This window comes from Gossypium hirsutum, chromosome D13 (genome assembly GCF_007990345.1).
Source record: "Gossypium hirsutum isolate 1008001.06 chromosome D13, Gossypium_hirsutum_v2.1, whole genome shotgun sequence".
In the NCBI taxonomy this organism is placed as follows: Eukaryota; Viridiplantae; Streptophyta; class Magnoliopsida; order Malvales; family Malvaceae; genus Gossypium; species Gossypium hirsutum.
Genome location: NC_053449.1, coordinates 25527901 through 25538697, shown reverse-complemented (window position 1 = coordinate 25538697; position 10797 = coordinate 25527901). Strand labels below are relative to the sequence as shown.

Genomic DNA, 10797 nt, shown 5'->3' with positions numbered 1-10797 from the left:
TAACTTCTTTAGGGGTTATTACGTCCTTGGTAGCTCAACAAATGTACTCTTTACCTGCTTATGCGTTCATAGCACAAGACTTTACTACTCAAGCTGTGTTATATACCCATCACCAATACATCGCAGGATTCATCATGGCAGGAGCTTTTGCCCACGGAGCTATATTTTTTATTAGAGATTACAATCCAGAACAGAATGTGATTGTGTAATTACAATTTGTACTACCAAACATGACATAAAGAATTACGATGTAATTACACTCTGTCAACCAAACACGTGTAGAGAATTACAATTCTTTATAATATAAGAGAGTAAAATTACTGTCCTAATAGTTACACTTTCATCCACTTATTTTGTAGTGTCCAAACAAGCCTAAGGGAGAGGGTGAGAATTAAAATAATTACATAGATAATTACAAACAATTACACTCAAATTCAATTACCGTATGATTTTCCAAACATGATTGTCGTTTATTTAAGTTTAACAAGTTATTTTTATATGATAAAAATAATATTTTAATTTTAAGATATATATTATTTTTTTAAATATAATTATATGTTCTTTTACTAATCTCCTTTAAATAATTTAAAAATTTTATTCACGAGAGATAAATTCTTATACATTTTTTTCTTACTAAATAAATAATTAAATTACACAAAATTATTATATAGTGATTTGATTTTAATTTTTATTATTTGTTCAAATAATTTTTTTAATGATTTTTATAATAATTACCATATTTTAAAATTTAAATTATATTTATAAAATTATAATTTATATCGCCAAATATCACATAATATTGCAATTACTAAAGGTATAAAAGTACATGAGTAAATGAAGGAGAAAATTGGAATTTTATTAAAAAGCTTGGAGTTTGTGGACTTTATAGCCTTCATATTAATACATACGTGGTAGTAGCTGAAAAGAAAAGGGGAAAATGGGAAGAAAAGCAGAGGCAGCAATTTGATATTGGTATCTAAGAATCTGAAAACCATATAACAGCGGCGGTGGGGGGTTTTGTCTGTCTCTCCTTCTCTCATTCCATCTCCATTCTAATTACTCATCTTCCCCTATCTTAATTTCTCCATTTTGGTATCTAATAACTCCATACCATACAACAGCGGCGGAGAGGGTTTTTGTCTCTCTCTCCTCCTCCTCTCATTCAATCTCCATTCTCTTACTCAGGTTCCCTATCTTAATTTTTCATCGTTTTTTTTTTCTTTTACTACTTTTTACTGACCAAACTCATCCTTTTGTATGCTTTAATGCTTCAATCTGATTTTTTTTCACCGTGATTCTTCCTCTTTCTCTGATAAGAATTATTGGATTATATTTATCAAATTGGGTTTTTTTTTTTGTTCTGCGTTTGGCCTTTTCCCTTGGATCTCTCATATTGAAGTGGAATAATTTGAGACGAACAAGGGCTTTTAGGGTTTTCTACGGATGGAACCCCTTTCATGCTTTTAATGGCCATCTCCGCTAGATTTGCTCATCCCTGTATATATTGCTCCTTTAATGATTTTTCAGTTCCTTTCTTTTGTTATTGAATCCTTTAGATCGTTCTGAGAAGAGTTTCTCTTGCTTTGCTTTGGCCATTCTCTCCCTTTTATGTCTTATGCGTTTCCTTTGTTTTATTTTTCTGGGAATTGATGTCTGATCATTGAATATTCCTGGTATTTGGGCTTTGCTTTTGCCTTCGGATTAGGTGACTGGCACTAGAAAATTATTGTTAAGCATACAAAATTTCGGTTTATTTTGCTGCAAGAGACATGCATCTAGGTTTTTGAGGACACATTTTCTCTTCGACTTTTTCTGACAGTTTGGTGCCTTTTGAGGATGGATCCTTTCCTCTTGATGGTTGAGACTTAAGTGTTCACTTCATTTGTGACTTGGTTTTGGTTGCTGAAAATTTGCTCAACGAATAGTGTAACTAATGGAAAAAGGGAGCGAATTTGTTGTGGGGAGTGAAAACATGCACTTAGAGGAGCCTTGGTTTACTGGAATGGATACTGAGGAAACTGAAATTGGACAACCAAACAGTGAAATTCAAGGCTTTCGATTGGAAAAAGGTGAGGCAAGCAATATGGTTTTCTCGACTGAGGCACCCCTTGTAATTAAAGAGTCATCAACTTCTGGTAGTTGTAGTTGTAGTCTGAAGAAAATCAAATCTACAGTAGCTGCGAAAGGCTCCGAGTTCTGCCAGAAGGATAAATCTGGGCACGACAAGAAGCTCAGCCGACAATGCAGGATTGAGTTGGGCCAATTATTTCAAGGGGCCGTGAGTTCCCATGATTGGGAACTTGCTGAGAGTCTAATCTTGTCGGCAGATCCACAGACTCTAAATGATGCGTTGTGTGTCACCTTGGATGCTATCTGGTTTTTGAGCACCCAACAGGAGCTTTATGGGATTACTGATTTGATTAAGAAGATCATTGCCAATGGTGCTTATGACTTTACTAGAGCCGCTCTCCGGACTTCATTTCTTGCTTCTTGTGTCTCTGCTTGCCAGAGTCGCACGATGAGTCTTGCTGACACTGTAACTGTGATGGCCCAGAGGTAAACAAGCTGTTTCTTTTGACTAGTAGATAGATAATAAAGCTTCTTTGAAATTATCTTCAAAAGCATTGATGTTGTCAGTTGTCACGAGGGGAAAACCTGTTGATTTTAGGTTACCATGCATTTCTATATAGGTAAATATAGATCTTGATTCTAGTTTCTAGCAACGAGAAATTGTTATCCTAAACTCCACTAATAGGGATCACATATAACCATCTGCAACTTCTAACTTCAATTTTACTTGGTAATCATTTATATGTTTATGTATTAGATAAAATTGTTTTTGTAAGGCTTTACATCTGTTGGATATGTCTGTTATGATTTTGTGTTATATTTTAAATATTGGAATATTCACTGGTAAGACATTAAGTCTGTCAATGGCTTCATGCATGCTGTTTGATATGCATGTTACTCTTTGTCAGTTTTATGTATGATCACGCATAACAATCAGGTAACTGTACATTTATTGTTGCATTAGACTCACTGCACTTATGTTCATCATATAAGAGAATGCTAACTATTGTGCATTTCTCCCTGCTTCTGGCTTAGATAGTTTCTGAGAACTGAAGTAGAAGTTGTTTTCTGTTTTTCTGTAAATCTGATTGAATGAACCTTCACACCTTTTTTCCCATGAAGTAAGGTTTGAATTCAACCAAAAAAAGTGGCTTTGAATTAGTTATTGGACTTGGAGTGTTTATGTGTGTGGCTTGTAGTATATTGGAGAGTGGGCCTACTTAAGATAGGTCTAATGAAAGATGCATATAATGTATGCAGCCTGTTTTATGTCATTGATTTCACTATTTTGGAAAAAATAATCTGAAATGAACTTTTTAAAAGTTACTGCTTGAATGTTTTCCTCATGCCATATGATACTCTTTGTGAGTGTCTTCTATAAAATCTGCTTCAGGAAAAAAATGGAGTTTACCATTGCTTTTTCCTAACTTTTTGTAGAAGACCTTGCCTAATTGGTTATTCATTCCGTATGTGCCAATTTTTTGTATTGGTTCTCATTAGGTTGCACGAGCGCCTACAAGAATGCCATGGGGATGAGGTCTTGAAGGCAGAAGCTGGTGCCAAGGTGCAAAAGTTCACCGAATGGGCTTTGAAATGTATAGGTTCCCATTCTCGCTGTCAGGGGAGCAACGATAGAGTGAATCATTGCTCAGCTATTGAAATACAACTCCAGTTAACTGCGTTTAAGACTTTCCTAGATCTTGCTGGCAACCAACTTACGGGAAAGGATTTTACAGAAGCATTTGATGCAGCTTGCTTTCCTCTTACACTCTTCTCTAGCTCATTTGATGCTGGCTGGGCTTCTGGGATCTCAGCTACGGTGATCCAAGGTTTGTTGGATATGTTGGTGGAGGGGGGTGCAGACAATGTCAACCAGTGTTTCCTTGAAGCCTCTCGATTTGGCAGTACAGAACTTGTTCGCATTTTATTGCAGGTGTGCATTATTTCTTTGGAATGGGATTTGACATTTTCTCATTTATTGGCTGTGTATGTTTATGTAGCATTTTTCAAGAACCAAGGTTTTACTCTTTGGCAAAGGAATGAGTTGAAACTAATTCTTCAAATTAATTTGTCAAAGGAAGCGTGCATAACTTTGTGGCTATATAAAAAATTAATTGGTTAAGATTCGTTTAATATTGCAATAGGATTAAGGGTAATTAAGTCAATCAGGCAGGTTGCACTTCCTAAAATTGTTTTTTGGTCAGCCTACATGTTTTCTTGTTATTATTTCAATGAGCAATTTTCTTGTTGTTATGGGGTCTTAAGTGGAATATGGAATGAAATATCAAACATGTTTTTGAGGAACTACAACAAGAGCTCAAAATCAAAATGATAAATGCATGCATGTCTCTATATGTGCATGTGTATTTGTGATTCTGTGCCTGCTTTTAAGTTCTGCCAGTGGCATGCATCCATATGTTAATCTTCTTGGGAGAGAGATGCACAATCTCAACATTTTCAAGTTACTTGTTTGCAATTTCTTAATTCTTTGTTGAAGATGCCTTGACATTATTCAAGGTGTCCATGAGAGATTGTGTGGCCATGAAACATTATTCAAGATTTGTTTAAACAAGTAGGGTGAAAGAAAATAGTGCTACTGTGTATATGCTGAACACAGAAAATCATTATGTTAGAAAATTTCCAATTTAGGCTTTAAAGTGAACTTAATCTCATTCTACTTGGTGATTGATTCTTACACTCTATCTTGTCGTTGGATGGAACGGGTTTCTTAGTTATTTTTGAACAAAATCTCACTCTGCACATTTTAGTTATGGTTACTTGTAGTCGTAGAATTATTTGGTGTTCTTGCATGTAAACTAATTTCTATTTGGAGATATGAGGGGTAGTCAAGTGGTAGTTATTCCTTACATAATCAGACGTTTCCAAGAGTAAACATGGTCTGAACTAGTTATGTCATAACATTCCTTTTTATTCCTAGACTGCATAAGATTGATACTCTCTCACTCACAAATGTGGTGAGGGAATCCAAGCATTTAGATTGGGAAAATATGCAAGTGAATGGAAAGCCCTGTGGGAAAATGTAATGGCTTTTTCTTGTTTAGACGTAAGTGAGCCTAACAGATTCCACGGAAAAACTCAAATTGAGGAACCAAAGCTAGAATCACACCCTAATCAGATTTATATTTTTTCTTGTAACAATGGAAATTGAGGTGTGCTTTCACTTTTGCTATAAGAGTAGGGCGTCTTTTCTTATTTTTTTTAAAAGAAAAGATTATTATTATCATTATTTTATTGTTTACTGACATTTCCTTAATAATTCTTGTTTGGTTATTTGGCATTTTTCTGGTCTAGATTGCCCAACGGAATAGCTTGGATGTTGATGTTGATCTTGCCTTGGGTTTTGCCTCGCATTACTGCAAGATTGGGACAATGGAGTGTCTAGTGGAAGAGGGTAATGCTATGGCGTTTTTGGGCCCTTTAATGAGAGCAGCTGAAAGAGGATGCATGCAGGTTGTCCAGTGGTTTGTTAAAAGAGGTTGTCGAGACATGGAGCTCTGTCTGGCCCTCACTGCCGCTACTTCCAGCAGCCAAGTTGGTGTGGCTGCATATCTCCTCCCCCATGTTCCTAAGCATGTCCTAACGGCCCTCAGCATCGAAATTCTTAAGGCTGCGGGTGAACGAAGTGGGGGATCTCTTGATGGTGTTGCGTTTCTCCTCCACTCTGACTTCTTAGGTGATGCTGCTGCTACTTATGCTGTTGCAGACAGCATTGCAAAGTCTGATGATGAGGCTGTTGCTCCTGAGCTGAGAGCATTTGTTCAAGAACACTGGTCAGAGGCAGCTTTCTTGGATGGATTAAAGCAAGGGCAAGAACATTACATGAAGCTGATGAGGATTTTGAAGAGGGGGGAATCTCCAATTTGCTTAAGGGATCTGCCAGCTCCTTTGAGGGTTGGAATTGCATACATACCACTGTACAGGGAATGTGTTGAGGTGGGGGGTCGTCTGTTATCGCAAAGGCTGAGGGGGCAGCTTGTTGAAGCTGTTCGAATGCTTGGAGGTGGGTCATTAGAAGAGGTAAGTCAAGGCAGAGAGCTTCTAGCTACTTTGGAACATCACCTTCCTCCATTTTTGGTTCGTGCCCCCAGTGTTGGTTAGACCTCTTGGATTTTCGCATGCCCTTGACCCTATATTATCCCATGTGCCATACGTAATAATATCATTTTAGCAGTTGGTACGTCACAAAGCTTCTAAGTTTGTCAAATTTCCTTCCATCGTGTGATTTGCAGCGCTTCTTCTATGGCACGTATATCATAATATGGTAGGTATAGATATGTTGTTCATCTATAATGCAAGACAGAGAGCAACTATTTTCGCAAAAAGGGTTGATATACTATGATGGGATTGTATTATTATCGTTATATATGTAATCCTAAAGTACTGTAATGTACTGATATCTCCACCTGCACAAGAGTTTTTGTGAACCAGAAATAAAAACCTCTTTTCACCGGTACAAGTAGGCTTGCGTCAGCTCACGATTAGGGCTCTATCAGTTAAAGAATTAACATGGTAGAAATAAAAAGTAATCGAGGCGTTGGAAAAGTGTTAAAGGTTGAGCATCTGAGGTATGAAGAATATTAACGTGATGTTGAAAAGCAGCGACCACTCGTTTATCATTCAATAGCCAAGTAAATTCAAGCTGCGAGCACTTCCCAAGCAAACATGGCGGCAACCCTATATTTAGACCTTTGCTTGGAGTATTTCTCAAGCTAGCCATACATTGTAGATGCAAAATTTTGGTTAAATAAGACATGAAAAATTGGAAACATACAATGAATTTCACAATAAAATTGTACTTGGGTGTTGAATGAAAAGAAACCTTGTGATTATTTTTTCAACAAAATTTGATCCAAAATTATCTAGGATGGATGCAATCTGCTTCATGAACCATTGAGATTTTAAAGAAATGGTTTGATATCCTATTGAGATATAGAACATGTTTGATATCCTTTGTATTCATGGAAGCAAATTGGAGAAAGCCTTTTCTAAAACTTTCCAAAACGGATAACTCCGCTTTGTGCACCTTCTAAAGATTTTATCAAGAAGAGAAAGGTTTTTTTTTTTGGTTGAATGAGATTGGAGAGTGGATGACAATTCTTCAAAACATTATTAGAGTTCCTACAAAATTTCTCCAAATTCATTGGGGCTTCAATCTTCAAATCTTCTCCTCAAATCTTCTGATATTCTGCAAAGATTTTAGAGTTTTGGTTTCTCCAAAAGAAAGTTCAACAATGATTTATCTCTTTCATATCTCATTATTAATTATATTAATTCCTACCAAGATGCAGCAGTTAAGTAGTGCAATTCGTAAGAATGAGGCATTGTAGCTTGGCAAGGGACACGTAACAAATAACAAATTCTTTCATTTTCAAATATCTATTGGGAAATAAAAATAAAAATAAAATTGTATCCCAGGGGGGTTACAGTTCTAGACCCCAATTTACAAAGTAATATCCCTAATGTTAGAAGGCATGAAAGCCAAAAACATTAGCACGGTTAAAATGGCAATGGGAAGCAGTAGCAGCATGAAAGGTGGGGGAGGTAACGGTGGAAGTATTAAGGGAAGGATGAGCAAGGATGCTGTTAGACATATTAGCAGAAGCAGAGATTCCAAGCTGAAGTATTTCGCCTGTAATGATTTTCTACCACCTCCTTGTAATCCTTCATATTCCCCTTTCTTTCTCTCTACAGCCGACTTACCAACTCTCATATTTGAGTATGAATCTGCACACCTTCAACAATTCCTCTTTATTTGACACCCCAGATCAAACCCCTTCTTTAGCCAGCCCCTATAGACTGGATACTCTCTTTGAAATGCGAAGTCAATGTAGAATCGGAAATGTGACCATGTTTAGGCAAACAGCAGCAGAGAAAGGATTGAAGATGAATATGTAGTTAGTGATTGCATAGCCCTTTCATCCCAAAGAATATGCTCCCCAATTGCATCACCCAAAACCCAGTTTCTTTAAACCAATAGAAAGGATGCTTTATCGCACGATGCGATTCAAGCACCACTAAGATTCTGCAATGCAGTCCAGATCAGGCAAGTAAAGGATGCTCAAGTTTCAGGTGAGACGCAATTACTCTTGGACTGACAGCCAGGCTCAACAATTGGCTCACTTTCTTCAGATTTGAAGCATCTACAAATGCAAAATTACGTATCAATCGGACTTCAAATTATGGGATATGAAACGTCGTTTCCAATGATGCACCTGCAGCTTCATTCCGGCATTTAAATCAATTCAAGACCAAGACAAAGGCATTCAAAAGCTACGGAAATGAACAACATTAAGGTAATGGAACCACACTAAACTAAAATATTAGAATAGAAAAGGAATCATTTTCACCAGACTTCAATAAATAGGATATATAGGTTAAGTAAATTACAAACCACTCTTGAGATTGAGGTTTGGTAATTGGGTAAAAGAATAAGAAAAAAAAAAAAACTAAGAAATGAGATCTAGAGACTTCGAAAACAAGATCTAGCTACTTGGAGAGAAATACAAAATAAATAAGAAAAAAAGAACGAATTTCATTTTTAAGATGATAGTCTATAATTAATAGCCAATGAAGGGAGAAGATAGATAGATACCTTTTAAGATGAAAGTGGCGGTAAGAATGAGAAGAAAGAAAGGGAGAGGGCCTCCGCTGATCTCAATATCTAACACAGCAACAGGAATATGGCATGTAAGGTAACCCCATCTGCAATAAATTTCTTTTCGTTTTCATTTTTATCTTTTACCCCTTTTAAAGAAGAATGAGATGGGAAGCAAGGAATTTAGGGGGTAGCAGAAAAGGAAGGATGCGTGAATCTATAGATATTAATTTGGAATAAATGGGATTTTGGGTTTGGGTTGAACAAGTGATCTTTTCTCTTTTCCCTCACTTTTTTTCTGTTTCTATCTCCTTTGTCCTGTTTAAGTTAATATTCTTTCTTTGTTCATGTGTAATGTGTTGTTGGTCGATCGGTAAGAACAAAATTCAATTCAATAACAATGGTACCAAGGAATTATATACATTATAGAGAGAGAAAGAGAGCGTGAGGTGGATGGGTTCAGTGAATGAATGGGATGACAGCAGAAACAGAACGTGCATTTGCAAGTTGCCGGTTTTGGAAAATGAGGGTTAGATTGTCTTCCAAGGTTCTTCACCCCTGGCCTTCTATTTACATCATCTAATTCATTGCTTACTTTTTCCCCTACTGTCTTCTTCTCTGCCCTACGTAGATTTTTTTTAACTGCACCACAGGCAATCTTTTCTGATTTTAGACCGGTGATTGAATTGGTGAGATTATCAGTTTGATCATTTTAATCGGTTTGAGTAAAAATTTATTAAGAATTTTAAAAAATCAAAAAATAAAAACAAAAATTTGGTTTAATTAGTTCAACGATCGGATTCAACTAATTTTTTATTCGATTCATATCGATTCTAGGGTCAACTGGTTCAAAACCCCTTTTCAGACGGGTGCCTCGGCTGGTCTAGTCCGATTCAAATAATATTCACTGCAGTTCACTTTAAAATAGCATCATTTCTATTCTAGGTACTCTAAATTTTATTTTGTCAATTTAGTCATTTTAATTAAGATAATTTATCGAATTGATTACTGTAGTTAAAAAATCTTTTAATTCACTAACATATTGCTGTTGTGATACATTTTTGATTTTTTTATTAAAGCTAGGGACCCTTTATAAATAGTTTAAAATATTTTTTTGTTTATTTGCAACATAAGAGGCATTAATTCTCATTTCCAATGAACACTCATGCTAAAAATCACCAATCTTCATCACCATTATCTCCTGCTCTATCATCTCTACCGCTCCTCACTTTGTTGCCAAGGGGCGAAGCCAAATTTTTTGAGGGGGATCGAAATTAAATTATAATTTTTACAATAGTAAAGCTGTAATTTTACAATTTTAATAGCCTATATTTTTATAATTTTTAAATAGTTAAATCAAATTTTTATCATTTGGGGGGGCCAAACTGCAAGTTATCTTTACTAATTTAAAATTTTAAAAATTTTAAAGGATCTAAATGAAAAAAAATTCATTTTAGGGGAGATCAAGGCCCCTGCTAACCCCTTTAGCTATACCCCTGTTGTTGCCATACCATAAAATCACCTTACACGACTTCTTCTCTAACATAGGTAATGTGGTTATCCTTTTTGCGAAAGAAAAAGAAACCTTCGAATAACTTTTCAACAAAGCTTGTTTATTCCTTATCACCCATTTTAAATCATTAGCCATTCTCATTTCAAAAATCTCGATCTTCAACTCTTGGATTGTTCTAATTTTCGAATCACTGAATTAATTTTAGCCCTTAAAAAGCATATATCTGTAGGAACCCCAAAATTTTATTCAAAAGTAAAAAAAAATGCAACGTTATCAATCAGTTAGTAGATTAATGAAAATTGAAACAATAATGGCTAATTCGAGCAATTATCATAATTAGACTAACTGAATTGATACTTTTTTTAAAGTGATGAAAATAAAAAAAAAACACTATTTTAAAGTGATTCGAAAGTTACTTTTTCTTTTTTCACCAAGTTCCAATTTTTTTTATACATGATTTCTCCCCATTGTCAATAAAATTTAAATTAATTTTTAATTGAAAATAAAAATTTTAAATTATCAATATCATTTAATTAAATGATTATATCCGCAATCCCGCTTTGAATCTTTGGAATAAGAAAGTAGAGCTTATGCCCAG

The 10797-nt window shown here is 35.4% G+C and overlaps 1 protein-coding gene and 1 long non-coding RNA gene across 4 annotated transcripts; one reads left to right on the top strand and one right to left on the bottom strand.

Annotated features, from left to right (window-relative positions):
- The first annotated feature begins 915 nt into the window (after positions 1 to 915).
- On the top strand, positions 916 to 6544 carry LOC107919791 (ankyrin repeat protein SKIP35-like). Of its 3 annotated transcripts, none has more exons than XM_016849158.2 (4): positions 916 to 1185; positions 1820 to 2556; positions 3571 to 4003; positions 5383 to 6544. In XM_016849158.2, the coding sequence occupies exons 2-4, from the start codon at positions 1934 to 1936 to the stop codon at positions 6187 to 6189; spliced, it is 1863 nt and encodes a 620-aa protein (XP_016704647.1). In that variant the 5' UTR covers positions 916 to 1185; positions 1820 to 1933; the 3' UTR covers positions 6190 to 6544.
- Positions 6545 to 7434: 890 nt separating this feature from the next.
- LOC107919792 (uncharacterized) lies at positions 7435 to 9415 on the bottom strand. Its single transcript, XR_001690454.2, has 2 exons — positions 8684 to 9415; positions 7435 to 8309 (listed from the first exon to the last, which is right to left on the bottom strand). It is a non-coding gene; the product is annotated as an uncharacterized lncRNA (long non-coding RNA).
- Between the last annotated feature and the right edge of the window lie 1382 nt (positions 9416 to 10797).

Coding starts and splice junctions, on each gene's coding strand:
- LOC107919791 (XM_016849158.2), top strand. CDS start 1,934: ATGGAAAAAGGGAGCGAATTTGTTGTGGGGAGTGAAAACATGCACTTA. Junction 2,557..3,570: donor GTAACTGTGATGGCCCAGAG/GTAAACAAGCTG, acceptor GGTTCTCATTAG/GTTGCACGAGCGCCTACAAG. Junction 4,004..5,382: donor TTGTTCGCATTTTATTGCAG/GTGTGCATTATT, acceptor TTTCTGGTCTAG/ATTGCCCAACGGAATAGCTT.